The sequence below is a fragment of the Vigna angularis genome, chromosome 6, assembly GCF_016808095.1.
Source record: "Vigna angularis cultivar LongXiaoDou No.4 chromosome 6, ASM1680809v1, whole genome shotgun sequence".
NCBI lineage: Eukaryota > Viridiplantae > Streptophyta > Magnoliopsida > Fabales > Fabaceae > Vigna > Vigna angularis.
In genome coordinates this window covers 35,424,001-35,438,763 of record NC_068975.1, presented here as the reverse complement: position 1 = coordinate 35,438,763, position 14,763 = coordinate 35,424,001, and the positions used below count along the sequence as shown (strand labels likewise).

Below are 14,763 nucleotides of genomic sequence, written 5' to 3'. Positions count from 1 at the left end.
GAGCAAAGCACCGTGGGATGGCAGAGACAAAGGACGGAGAGAAAAAGAGGGAGGAAGGAGGGGGTGTAGGTGTAGGGTTTCACTGCTGTGTGAGATGCGGCAGGAAGTGAGATGCGGAGGGAAGAAGAAGAGGAGTTAAAGTTTTAGGGTTTAAAACTAAACTTTTTAACCACAATATTTTTCTCTCTCCTCGTTGACTGACAAGGGCACACTTTGAAATTATAATTTTTTTTGGAGGTGCAAGACAAGGGTGGTGAGCTGCAGGGAAAATTTCCTTAGTCATGGAAGACGAAAATTTACAATTCCCTTTTTATCTTTGTCTTTCTTGGTAATATCTCATACCAATCTCATCTCTTTTTTTTTTTTTATCAAAAACTATCTTTGAAACTCTTGCAAAAAAAGAAGTTACTAAAACCCATAGTTTGAAACAGTGAATAAAGGAAGTTTCTATTATATAATTTCTTAAGTTAAATCTATGTTTTTGGTTTCTTGACTTTTTTTTTTTTAGTTGCGTGAGTTTATTCAACTCTCATGAACCATGAACTTCTAACTAACTGGTGGTCATATAATTAACTTAATGACTTTCTCCAATTCAACCTAATCTAGATCTTTTTTAACCAAAGCTTGATGTAGCCAATTTGATTGGGTGTGACACTGTCTGACATGTATTTGGATCCCATCTTAAATTGAATTTGTATGAGTTTGATATGTTAAATGACCGTACTCTTAGTTTTATATTTTTTAAAATTTAGAAATGATTCAATTTATATATAATTCAAAATAAACTAATTTGATTCAATTTAATATATAAAAATACAATATTGAAAAAATAAAAAATTAGGGTTTAGATAAATTTATTAATAAATTTAGATAACTGTACATTAATTTTGAAAGTTTTTTAATTTCATTTCATCTATAATCATATGTGCATATTTTTTAGATGAGAATGTTTTAAGATTTTAAAAAATCAAGTTAAACTTTTTAAAATTTTAAAAAATTAAATTATAACGTAAAAAGTAAGTTAATTCGATAACGACACGTGTTTAATTATAATATAAAAATAATCATATAAAAAATTCCTTCTAAATTGTTTCATATTCAATAATTTATTCAGTCGTTAACTTTGCCAAAAGTTATGACTTCTTCTAACCCTGTATTTTTATTCTAGTCAATGACTTTAATATTTTTTAATCTAACATATCGAATCTAACCAAATAATACAATAACTATTAATTAAATTTATTTTGTTGTCAATTACTAAATATATTTTAAAGTTGAAATATTCTACCAAAAGATTAAATTATATTATATACATTGTTCTTAAAATTTTGTTTAAAATCTTTGACAACTTTTTGGAAGTCTCTTCCTACTATATGAGATTCAAAATCTTTTAATATCTAACTGAGTAACATAATTTAATGTACTTTTTTATGGTAGTTCTCATTTTTTATATGGAATAATTTTTAGTTGTAAAGGCTTGAAACTATATAGCAGTTGGGCCTTATGTTGAGGCAGCCAGACCCATAAGGCTAAGGACACTATGACCTTAGTAAAGGATCTTTCAAAAATTTGAGTTCCTTATCTCAACTTCTCATTCTCTCTCTAAGAACTCAGTTCTCCATTTCTCTCTGCCTTCTCTCTACCATTTCCTCACATTCTCTCGTTGCATGTTGGTTTAGGTGTTGCCCAAGCGTCCGTGACGTAGAGGGCTCAATTTCTACCGAACATTTTCTTCATTCCGACTGGTAAGTCGTTTTTCCCTTCTCCTCCACTGTTTTTGGAAGCTAGGGCATGCCACTTTACTGGTTGCATGCAGCTGGTAGCTTTCCCTTTGTTTTCTCTGTCCATCATAGCTCTAAGAGCGGTTTCCATCATCATCTTTGGTGGTTGTAGGACATTGTTTAGGTCCTTGTTGTGAGGTACTGTTAGGATTTTTCCAGCGAGCTGTACTGTCCAGTCAAGTCACTCCAAGGTAAGGGGAGTTAGGTTTTCTTAAATTTTATTGTTATGAAATGTGTAAATGTGCTGATCTTTATGTGACCATGTTGTTGAGTGAAAATTATGTTTTTGAGATTTGCTGTATGAAATGAACTGTATGGGAAATTTGTGTCTGTGAACTTGGTTGGGACATCTTAGGCAAGTCAATTGTGACTTGTTAGGATCATAAAACTAGACTAAAGCGATTTACAAATATTAGAATTGGATTTGGGTGCTTAAGTTGTTGAGTTTGGTGTTCTAGAGTGGAAATTGAGTCTAAATCACTTTAGAATTGTAGTAGCAACGTTTTTAATCATCTAGGCAAGTCTAACTAAGTATATAACATGAATTAGAAGTCTTAGAAGTTGGCCAAGAGGCCTAGAAATGGTAAGGGCTAGTGTGAGTGTGTGATTCTATAGAATTCGCGTTCTGCAGATGATGCAGAGTCGCTATGCGAGCTGTCTCGCATAGCGAGACCCTGTAGAGGGTGCTCACTGTCTGGGTAATTTGTTGTGTGAGCTGGTGCGCTGTGTGAATTACCAGAGGGTGTTGCTCTCTATTTGTGGATTCGCCTGGCGAATCCTGTCGTTATGCGACTGGTGGTGGTTTGGGACCACTGCCCTTTTAATTCGAAGAGCGAGATGGGCGCCAAGCGAGAGGGTTTGGGGGTGTCGTCTCTGTCTAGGCTCTCGCATGGCGACCTGGGTGCGCTATGCGAGAGGTGTGAGTACTGGTGCCAGCTGTGAGTTATTCGCATAGCGAGTTAAGTGGGTGCGCCTTTGAGGGACATGAGGTGCAACACCTCAGCGAGTTAATTCGCCTTGCGAGTAAGGGTGCGCTGTGCGAGACCATCCTGTTTCGCCTCGCGAATAGGGTGCGTTGTGCGAACCCTTTTGGGTCCAGTCTTCTCTTTTGCTCTTGCTTTGGGTGAACCAAGTGTGTGGAATGATTGAAATGCATAGTATGATGGTAGCAATGTTATTGAACTGATTGTACGTGACAGTATGAAACATGTTTGGTGGTTGAAGGTAACAAGTATGGTTAATGGACATAATTCCATGGATCTCAAAGGGAGGTCACATGGTGGTGCCCTATAGTGTTGGACGTAATTCCATGATCTTCAAGGAGAAGATTCATGGTGGTGCCCTTAATGTTTAGAATGATTTGCATGGTAGCTCAGTCTTGGGGGTTTTCCTGACGCTCCAATGGTCTTTCATTTTCAAGTAGAGAGGATTGATCCATGTGGTGAGGAGTAGCAGGAGGTCTTAGTCTTGGGTGCTTCCAGTACGGCCCAAGGTGAGTGATAACGGACTAACCTCGTGAGTGTGGTAGGGTGAAACCCATTGGCAATGACTTTGCAAAGCAGTAGAGGCCACCACGAGTGCATAACCCGCCATAGCTCGACAATCATTCTAGTCCGGACGAGTCAAGTTTAAGTGCAACAAGTCGTGTTTGTATAGTCTAGCATATCTGTATGTATTTGTATATTGTGTGTGATTGCTATAACATGATTTTTATATCTAGCTCACCCTTGCTTGTGTGGTTGTGTTTGCTTGGGTATGTTTTCCTTTTGCAATGATCATCCACTTGGATGTGAGCAGAGGCAGATGAGATGCCTCTGGAGCAGGCTTTGGAGGAAGACGATGTTGTTGCTTAGTCTCCTTAGGGTTCTATTATTATTTCTTGTATTTTGAAATACTCTAGTATATTTAAGTTTTAAATTCTGACTCAATTTGGGATGACGGTAAGCTTATCAACTCTATTCACAGTTTACTCTAACTGTTCTCTTTTATTAAGAATGTGGACTTACTATATTATATGTTACTATATAATTGGGATGTTACATTAGTTAACATCTATAATGATTCTACAATTTAAAATTTATTTTAAAATATGAATCATTGAATTAATTTTTTAAAAGAATTAAAATACTATATAGAAAATATTAATATAATATCTTAATTAATTAAAATAGCATCCATGCAATATAATACATGTCAACATGTTTTTTTATGAGGTGAATGCGTCAATTTATGGTATCGGCATTAAGAAACTTCATTAAAATCTATTATTCATTAATACAATTTTTTGAAGTGGTCATAAGTAAGTATGGTTGTCTTTAGGATTGTTATCACTGTTATCTTTCATCTAGACTAGCGAGTCTTATACTCTCGTTATTAAACCTTCTATAAGTATTTTATGATTTTTTTTCTTTAATATTTTCTTCAATTATAATGAATTTATCATATAAATGAATGGATGATTTTTTTAAGGTACGAATTACTTTGTATCTTAAAATAAAGTAAAATAAGCTTGCTAATTATGTTTATTTGAAAAAATACACACACACACATATATATATATATAATTAAAATTTGATTTTCTTTCAGTTTTAAATTTGTTGAAAAGAATATTTTCATTATTTTCCTCTTAAAATGAAAAAATCATGAAAGAAATGAATTTAAATTACAAGTAAATAATATTATTTTTGGTATGGGTAGAAGATCATAATTAAAATATCTTTTTATTCTTTTTCATATGTTTTTTTAACATTGTCTTCAATTTTCGTTATGAAATTCTCTTATTATTTCTTTGATGTTTAATATAGTCAATCAATTATCACTGTAAAATTTTAAATACACAATAAATATAATTACTTATATTATAAGATTTATATTTATAGGTTTTGATATAGATTTTATAATTCGTAATCATGATCAATATATAATAAATATATTTTACCTATAATTTCGATTATAAATTGTATTTAAGATTCTTTAAAACTTATGAATGTTGGATCGGAGTGACTGAGTATCATAGCACGTTAACTCTAAACCACTCAAATGTAGCTAACAAACAATGTAAATACTTTGTGAATTTATTGTAAGAATAAAATAATTATAAAAGATTAATTTTTATATTTGTAAAAGAAAAAAAAAGAAAGTAAAAAATAATATCAAAGGATTGTAAAAAAAATCTGTATCTGAAAGTATTATTAGTATGAAATTACTCGTATCCTCGAATTCTAAACAATAATGACTTAAAAATAATTCTCTCAAAGCTATGGAGCTCAAGACCACAAATACTTACTGCCAATACAAAATATCATCGTTCAAAAAGGTAATACTATAGTAGCCCAGACGGTTCAGGTTTGAAAAAGTTAAAGTTAGGAATGATAAAGAAGATACAAATTAAGTTTACCTTTTCATTCACGGTTTATTCTTTCTTTCTGGTTATTATCTTTTCCCCTCATTTGTGAATTTGAAGGGTTGAAAGTTTGAATCCGCGTGGTGCCGATAAACATTAGGAGAATGATTAGGCCGGAAAAGGAGACACGGGTATACCCAAGCCACACAAATACTAAATTGTTTGTCCGCAGTCATGTTGTCAAGATTTCCCGGTCCCAAATTATGTGCCCTCTCAAAGAGCACGTGACGTCACTTTCTTCGTCAATCTCCAAAATTATCATAGACCACACGATATCATTCACAGACCAACCAGACCACCCTAAATAATAGATATTTTAATTCTTAAGTTTCATCGTTTAACGTATAACTTTAAGACCCACTTAACAATTAGATGAACATGCACATCTTCCTGTAAAAATACCAATAATGTGCGTCTTACTATTTGGAGAAACGTCATTTTTTTATAATTTTTACAAATGAACAGTATACAAAACTTTTTACCTAACTATGTAAAATATAATTTAAGGAATTTTACAGGAGTATGAGGCATTATTTTTTGTTAACCATGTATATGTGCATTAACCTATACACTGAATCACTGTCCGAACTTTTGTTGAAATTCTTACAGAAAATTTCATAATATATACCTATATATAAATTTCATTTTATAAATTAGTTTTATAAAATTGAGTTTGATTTAAAGTATATAATTAGAATTTATCATGTATGTATCAATAATTAAGAACAAGAAACCATTATAATTTACCAGTTCCCAATTCCCTTATAATACTAAAGTGGAAAGGATTTGTTTTTTTATCTTGTAGAGTATATCTAGTTCCCTTTAGATTTTCTCTTCTGATGAGATAAAGAGAAAGAAATAAGAATGAAATGATGTTCTCACATATAAGACCATGACTCCTTATGTAACCTTTGACGATTACTTCTCTTTAGTTTTAATAATTGTAATTTGACTCTTTCAACAAATTAAAATTAGGCTTAAATGCTTACTTCGTCTCCAGGTTAAGAGATAAATTTTTGTTTAGTACCCGGTTTTAAAAATGAAGACATTGAGTCCCTATGCTGACGGGGCCGTATTTTTTCTCTTCTCTCTTATGGTGTCTAGCTTTTTCTTTGATGATTTGTTGAACTTGTTCTTTCTTTGTGGACCTTATTCATACACTTTTTGTAATATAGGACCCAATATCTTCATTTTTAAAACCGGGTACTAAACATAAATTCACTTGTTAACATGAAGTCGAAGTAAGCATTTAAGCCTTAAAATTATTACTAGATAATATACTTTTGTCCTTAGTGAGATTTATTTAATTAAATCACTTTAAAAGGTTGGCTAACAAAATATAATCACTCTAACACATTTAATAATTGTTACATATATATATATATATATATATATATATATATATATATATATATATATATATAAGTGATCCAAATTGCTAACATTTACTTAGTGTCAAAGTTTGTGTTAAAACTTACTTTAATTAGAATTTTTTTTGTTTGGTCTATTACATCACTCATTACCAAAGATTATTTATTAATATTTAATTTTATATTCAAAAAATAGGAGTGTGTATTAAAAATCTTAGACAAACTAAAAATAAGATAATTTCATAATATATAAGACAAACGTGATGGCTCCAATTTGTTGAAAATTGCACGCATTAAACTCTTTACTACTAACTAATGTGTTGAATTTTGGTTGAGTTCTTATCTTAATTTTAGATGAACCACCAAGAGTGATGTTATTGGTTGTGGCCTATGTGATGGGGTTGTACTTTATGATCGTCATAAAAAAAATTTGTAGTGCCAAGTGTGGGTTGTGGTTGTTACTTTTTACCATCGGTTAAATTTACATTGTGTGGTTTATACAAAGATTTTTTGTTGTGTTCTCGCTTAGTTTTAATACGTTTTTTTTAACTTACTAAGGAAATCGCAGTTTTCAAACAACTCCTTTTTAGATGTTGTCTTCGTAAAACTTTCAACAGAGGTTTCCTTCAAAAGTCGTTAACTTCCATAGGATGGCGATTTACATCTAAGCATCTTCGGAGCATCATTAGTAACTCGTCTTTTTAGGAACAACATTAGTCACGAAAAATAAATTCATTAGAGTTTTAGAAACACAAGTTGAAAAACGTGAACAGTGACACATACATATGTTTAGATTAAATTATGAAAAATACTTTGAATTTCCATGTACAATAACAAATTCAAAGAGCTAGATTGTGAAGAAAACATTTTTACTTTCATACTAAAATTACTTTTTTGATTTGTTTTTTTAATTTAATTAAAGTCTTATATGTTTTCTTGATATGAAAAAGTGACTCTTCAACTTTCTAGGACTTAATTGTATTGTATGGATATATGTCAGGCTAATGGATTTAGCAGGACAAATAATTAAAAACTTAGTGATCGACAAAGACAATCATCGAGATAGTTACATTATAATCAATAATAATAACTGTCATTGATAATTACCATTTATTGATAATGAGTGATGCCATTTTAATATTTATAAATATAAGTTTGATAGGACTTTAACTAACTAATTTTTGAGTACTTATTTTTATTAAACATTATTACTCAAAATTAATGACTAAAGTGTCGGAATGTCTTTGACAGGTATCCTTAACACTGACTGGGGAAGGTAAAGAGAGAACAAACAACAAAACTTAAATAATAGATGACTCCCAAAAAAATTATCTAATTTTCAGAACAACTTGAAATGTTTTAAGTAAAGAATCTCAACTCTTAACCGAAACATTAATTATGTAGGTAAAACTTTTCAGATTTAACATTATTAAATGTTGATCTTTCCTAATTTTATTGTTAACTTAAAATTATATAGGTGAAGATTATTCAATTAAACTTATAATTTAATCCTCGGGAAATATACTTCTAATTTAATAATAACGGATTAATCTGACAAATTTTAATATAAAAAATAAGTATTTATTTTATATAATTAAAATTTATATTTAAATACACAATTTTAGTATAATTAAAATTTATAATAAATAATTTCTTAAAAGTAAAAATTATTTTTTGTATTCGCAATGCATAATTTATATTATAATATTATAAGATTGTCTTTAAATATTGATGACTTATTTTGAAATCATTAAAACTAAATTTATAAATTAAAGGGTTGTCATGGAATGAAAATTCTCATTAAATAACGATTATAAACAATACTATTATCTTCTGTCAAAACAAATATAATTTAAATGACTGCTCTAATTTATCTAATAAAAATGTATTTTTTTAGCTTATGTTTTATTGTTATAAATTTTGCACTCAACTTGTTTTAAAAATATTATCCAAAAAGTACTTTCAGAGAAAATAAAAAATAATCCATCTTTAACTTAAAAAAATAAATTGTGAAAAACAGTTACACGAAATACTATTAGAAATGTTTGAGGGAAAAATTATTTAAACATATTTTTTTACGCTATATTTTAAAAAATTTAAAGTCAAACATTTGACGTTGATGCAGACCGACACGCCATGCATGACCACTCTGATGGTTTATAGATGGTGATGGTATTATTATTATTATTATATTTTTATATAATTATATCTATAATTATATATATATATATATATATATATATATATATATATATATAATTATTATTTTTAAATTCTAAATAATTTATAAATATTTTAAAAATGCCTATATATATTTACACTAATAATAATAATAATTGCATATGTTTAAATGAATAATATAAAAAATACGGTCTAAAGAGACTATGAAGTTTTGACTGGATTGTTTAAATTTTTATTGAAAACTTTTGAAGTGTTTTTAAATAATAGAGTTGTGATAAAATTTTAGTTTTAAAGCGAAAAGTACTATTGATGTATCATAATTGATCATAACGATAACAATTGACTGAATTGGATAATGAAACTTCATCATAATTTAGTTCTTAAAAAGATGTATATGAAGAAGTGAAAAGAAAAAAAAATATTTAAACTGTATTAAAACTTAATAATAATAATAATAATAATAATAATTATTATTATTATTATAATAATAATAATAGATTTAGGAAACCTAAAACCACTAAAAAAATAAAAAGTAATGAAGATAAATAGGAGGGTGATGGTAGTTGTATCAAAGCTTACCTCAAAACCAGAGAGGGAGGACAATGACAAAAAGCGACGCACTTCGTTCCGTCATTCTCTTCTAATTAAGTATTCTCGTATTTTCGTTAAATATTAAAGTTATGGAAAATATACTACTTTCTTTTGCCAATTACAATTTATATTTTTACAGTAAGCCAAATGTTTCTCGCACAATTTTTTTATATCATTTAATCTTACAAATATTTTCTGCATATGTCTTAATACCTTTCGTAAAAAAAATTAGATTGCATTTTTTATCTTCTTTCTTTTATATGAGACGATCTTTTTCACTTTTGTCTTTTGGAGAGAAATTAAGAAAAAGAATAAAAATAATATATATATATATATATATATATATATATGTATGGTTTGTTAATTTATTTAAAGAGTTTGTTTAGTTAATTGTACCAAGTTTTAGGTTAAAAAAAATTTTTTATTAAAAAAAAATCAACTTTAAATTTATGAATATTTTAATAATTTTAAAATTTAATTTAAAATAAAAAAGTAAAAGATAGTTATTTATCATTCTTATTAGTCTATATTTTTTATTAGTTCATGTATGAATAGTTATTATTTTCTATTTTATTTTTTTTAAAAGGTAGTTAGTTTTTCAAAATAAAAAATAAAATAAAAAATAGTTAATTTTTTAAATAAAAAGTAATAATTACTCATATACATGAACCCATGATAAATAACTATCTTTTATTGTTTTTAAATTAAATTTTAAAATTATTAAAATATCTTTAAATTTAAAATTGATTCTTTTTAATAGGAATCTTTTAATAATTTTAAAATTTAATTTAAAATAAAAAAAATAAAAGATAGTTATTTATCATCTCCACCAAGTTATTACTTTTTATTATATATTTTTTTTAAAAATAGTTGTTTTTTAAAATAAAATAAAATAAAAGGTACTGGTTTTTTAAAATAAAAAATAAAAAAAAATAATAACAGAAAGGATAAATAACTATCTTTTATTTTTTTATTTTAAATTAAAATTTAAAATTATTAAAATATCTTAAATTTAAAGTTGTTTTTTTAAGAGAGATAACAACAGAAAATCTTTTAAGTAAATTAGCAAATATATATATATATATATATGGTTAATGTGATTTGAGAATTGGTTGTCTAGTAACCACATCTCCAACCTACATAGAGGCAGTTTAGATGCATGCTCTACCGGCTATTCCGGTAACAATCTTCCTATAAATAAGAGAGCCTCCTCTGGTTCTGGGTCAGAAGACAGAAGCAAGTCTCTCTCTCGAGAATTCTGAATCTTGAAAGTTTCTCCCCCTCTTTCTCTCACTTCCCCTTTCTCTTCCTCGGCTGATTTAATTGTGTATGGCAGCTAGATTGTCGAGGCATGAGTTATCCGACCTCTGTCTTGGGAAACCGCCACTCAGGTCTCTCTCCGTCGACGACACCGTAGCCGACGCCCTCGCCGCCCTAAAAAAGATCGACGACAACTACGTTTCCGTCTGGAACTGCCATCACTCCTTCATTAGGAAACCACAACCAAAGCACCAAACCACTATTTCCAAATGCACCACCTGCACCTGCATCGGTAAGGTTTGCATGGTCGACATCATCTGCTTCCTCTCCAAACCCCAAAACCTCTCCTCCCCTTCCGCCGCCCTCAATTCCCCCATCTCCGCCATCCTCCACCAAACCTCCTCTCTCCTCGTCCGCCACCTTCCACCCACTGCCAGGTATGCTTCCTCTCTCTTTCCTTCTTCTCCAATCTCTTTTCCTTTCCAACGCTTGTACGTCGCGCCCGGTTACTTTGCCTTTTATTTTTCTTGACCTGTTATAATTCAACAAAAACCTAACCATCCACACTTTTCTTCTTATCTACTGTACTGATATTTAATGTCATTTTCCCCTTTTCACCTTTCACTTTTCATTCATAGTTTCAGATAACACCTATCACCTACAACACTATAACATTCACCCTTTCAAATTCCAACCAAAATCTGCATCACAGCATGTCAAATTTAATGATCAAACTATAAAGGAAAGGTGGATAAAATATTTGTTGAATGAAACTTAATTCCAATTTTCCTTCTCCTTGTTATTTAAATCAAGATTGGATGATATTCTACTTACATACTAACATGGAGAAATTTGGTGGCAGAAGGTTATGGTTTCTTTGTGTGACATGACAAGTTGGTTGTTGTAAATTGGAATTTTCGAATGCAGGCTTAGTTATGTGAAGTTTGATTAAGACATGGATACGCATAATATGAGATGTTGTAAAAGTGTGATGTGTTTGGTCTGTTTGCAGTTTGGCCGAGGCTATAGATGTTATGCATGAAGGGGTGCACAACCTGGTGATACCAATACAGAATCAGTTCGAAGTTTTTGACTCCAACTTGCGGCACGCTGACAAAACCACCTACTGTTGGCTCACCCAAGAGGACATCTTCCGGTATCTCCTCAACTCAATCGGTGTGTTTTCCCCAACAGCGGCTAGCCCCATCAACACCTTAGGCGCCATCGACACGCAAAACCTCTTTGCAGTGTGCTACAATGACCCTGCGTCCTCTGTTTTGGACCTCTTGTCCCTGTCCCTCATATACCAAAGCTCCGTCGCCATTGTTGACCCCAATGGCAAGTTCGTTGGCGAAATCTCGCCATTTGTGCTCAACTCCTGCGATGAGGCCGTTGTGCCTGCCATGGCAACGCTCTCTGCCGGCGACTTCACTTCTTACATTGACTGTGGCGGCCCACCGGAGGACTTGGTGCAGTTGGTGAAGGAGAGGGTGGAAGACAAGAACCTCTCAGAGTTGCTCCCTGACGAAACAGGTCTTTGTTCATGGTCTTCTTTTTCTTCTAGTTGTTCCTCCGACGAAGATTCTTGCTCCGGGAAGAATTGGAAGCTTGGAGGGTACTCTGGGAGGGTGGGGAGAAGGTCTGAAGCGATGGTGTGTTACCGGTGGAGTTCTCTGGTGGCGGTGATGATTCAGGCTCTGGCTCATCGTGTAAGCTACGTGTGGGTTGTGGAAGAAGATGGAACCTTGACTGGCATTGTTACTTTCCAAGCAATGTTGAAAGTTTTCAGAGAGCACCTTAAATTCATGTGCTAACATTCACTACGTTCATAGATGATGATGCAAATAACACTGTTGTATTACTTCAGCTAATTTGTTTTTATAAATAAAAAGCAAGAATCAAACATAAACTAGGTAGCAGGAATCTGTGTTTATTCACAGAAAGATTGATACAAAGAGATGTTACTTATATAATATTTGTACAACAATTTATATAGCCACCAGAGAAAGGGAGAAAATAGAGAGATCAGAGATTTAATCTATATCGTGAGAGAGAGAGAGGGGAGAATGATATTTGTATAAACTATTAACTGATCACATCTAAATCAATTTTGCTAATTGTTTACCTACTTCTCTTCCTTTTTACTTTTGTTTCGAAATTATTGAAATGTTTTTTTTTTAATTATGCAAATGCTTATATATACCAATTAATTTTCATTTTATTTGATTAAAATACTAAATTTAAGATAATTAATAACTATTACTAATACTATACTGCTTATTATTACAAGATGAAGTTTGTACTTTCATTGGAATGAGTTTTACAATGAAAATCTAAAAAAAAAATCTGTTTTTCAAGGAGGACGGCTCCTAAATAAGAATTTTATATAAATTTAAATAAGAATTTTATATAAATTTAAATAAGAAATTTAAAATTTCTTCAAAACTAACCCTGTTCTAAAATTGAATGATAATGTGATTTTTTTTCTCAGTGTTAAATAATGCTCTCTTTAGCTTTGTTTGAATTGTATAAGAGAATAAAAAATAGATAAAAGAAAATGATGAAAATAATAAATTTTATGAATTTGTTTAAAAATATGAAAAATGGTTACTACGTTAATCAATTTCGCCAAAAGAAAATTGAATTTGTTAATTTCTTCCAACATTTATGTTCTCTCCAAAAATATCATGTCATGTAATTTAAATTTCAAGGAAAATCATTGAAAAAGTGTGAAGATTTAAGACTCTTGTACATCTATTCATATTTTCTTTCAATCATGTGCATTTAATAAAACTCATTAATAAATCGTATTTTAAAATTAAAAATTAAATCACCCAAAATTTGCTTAATTTGAAAAGGAAAACATATATGTGCAAAATATTACATTTGCATTAAAAAATTGATTTTTGTTTTCCAAAATAATATTTTAAAAGAAGAATTTATTATGTAGACCTATTGAAACATTATTTACTTAAATGGACGTTTAAAATGTGGAATTGAAAGAACAGAAGAAAATAGGAGGAATAAAGGCACCCTTTAAAAAAGCTGCATTATTGTATTATTTGTTTCATAGAAGTTGAATGGATTTTTCTGACATAGGTTTGTTACCACAGAAACATGAAAAAACTATATTATAATAATTTTATTTCATGAAGAAAACAGTGACATGATAGATTTTTATGCTGCATGTTTGGACAAAAGCATTAATCACATCTTTAAGATCAGCTACCCATTTTACAGAAAGAGACATTTTATGATCCACGATTCTTCCAATAATTTTTTTTTTTTACAGAAAGAGACATTATATGATCACAATTCTTCCAATAATTTATTTTTTCAAACTTGTTATTTCAGAAAAAAGTTGGCATTTTCAATGCCACCGACTGAAAATCTTGTTCTTTCATAAGACTTGACTGTGAGTGGATAAAATAAAAAATAAGAAAAATATCCACATAGAAGTAAATATATAATTATAAGTAAATATATAATTATGAGGTAATTTTTTTCACATAAGAAAAAAGTGTGGAGCTATAGTTTTAGTGATTCTAAAACTAGAAACGTAGTCCATTTACCCTCACACGCAAATAAGGTTTGTTTACGTTAGGGCAAAAATGTCTTTTCACTTGACTTATAGGGGTACAGGAAAAAAAGAGATACTCAAGTATGGTAATTGCAAAACCAATTTCGAATCACAAAAACTAAGACAAACTGTTTGACCTTTTACCTCCAACCCTTTCACACTCCTTCTCCAAACTTTAATAAAATTTATATTTCGTTCTTAATTAAAAGCTATTTTAATTTTTTAGAAATCTAAAAGAATTTGATCAAAGATTCTTAACTGCTTCAACTTTTATAATTTTTTTTATATGAATTTTAAATATATTTATATTTTTAATAAATTTAAAATATTCATACAAATTATTCTATAAACTATTTAAACATTTATAAATAATATAATTAAACATTTTAAATTAATCTGATAAACTTTTACCTTCAAAATAAAAAGATTTTAAATTTTAAAATAATATAATAAAAGATTTAAAAAGAACAAACTTTTACCTTATAAATAATATAATTAAACCTTCAAAATAACATAACAAATTTTAAAGGTATCTTATTAAATATTTGTAAATAATATAATTAAATATTCTAAAGTAACGTATTTAACTTTTATATT

At 29.6% G+C, this 14,763-nt stretch overlaps 1 protein-coding gene across 1 annotated transcript; it reads left to right on the top strand.

Annotated features, from left to right (window-relative positions):
• The first annotated feature begins 10,537 nt into the window (after positions 1-10,537).
• On the top strand, positions 10,538-12,710 carry LOC108340960 (CBS domain-containing protein CBSX5). The gene is made up of 2 exons (XM_017578548.2): positions 10,538-11,023; positions 11,599-12,710. The coding sequence occupies exons 1-2, from the start codon at positions 10,656-10,658 to the stop codon at positions 12,398-12,400; spliced, it is 1,170 nt and encodes a 389-aa protein (XP_017434037.1). The 5' UTR covers positions 10,538-10,655; the 3' UTR covers positions 12,401-12,710.
• The last annotated feature ends 2,053 nt before the right edge of the window (positions 12,711-14,763 follow it).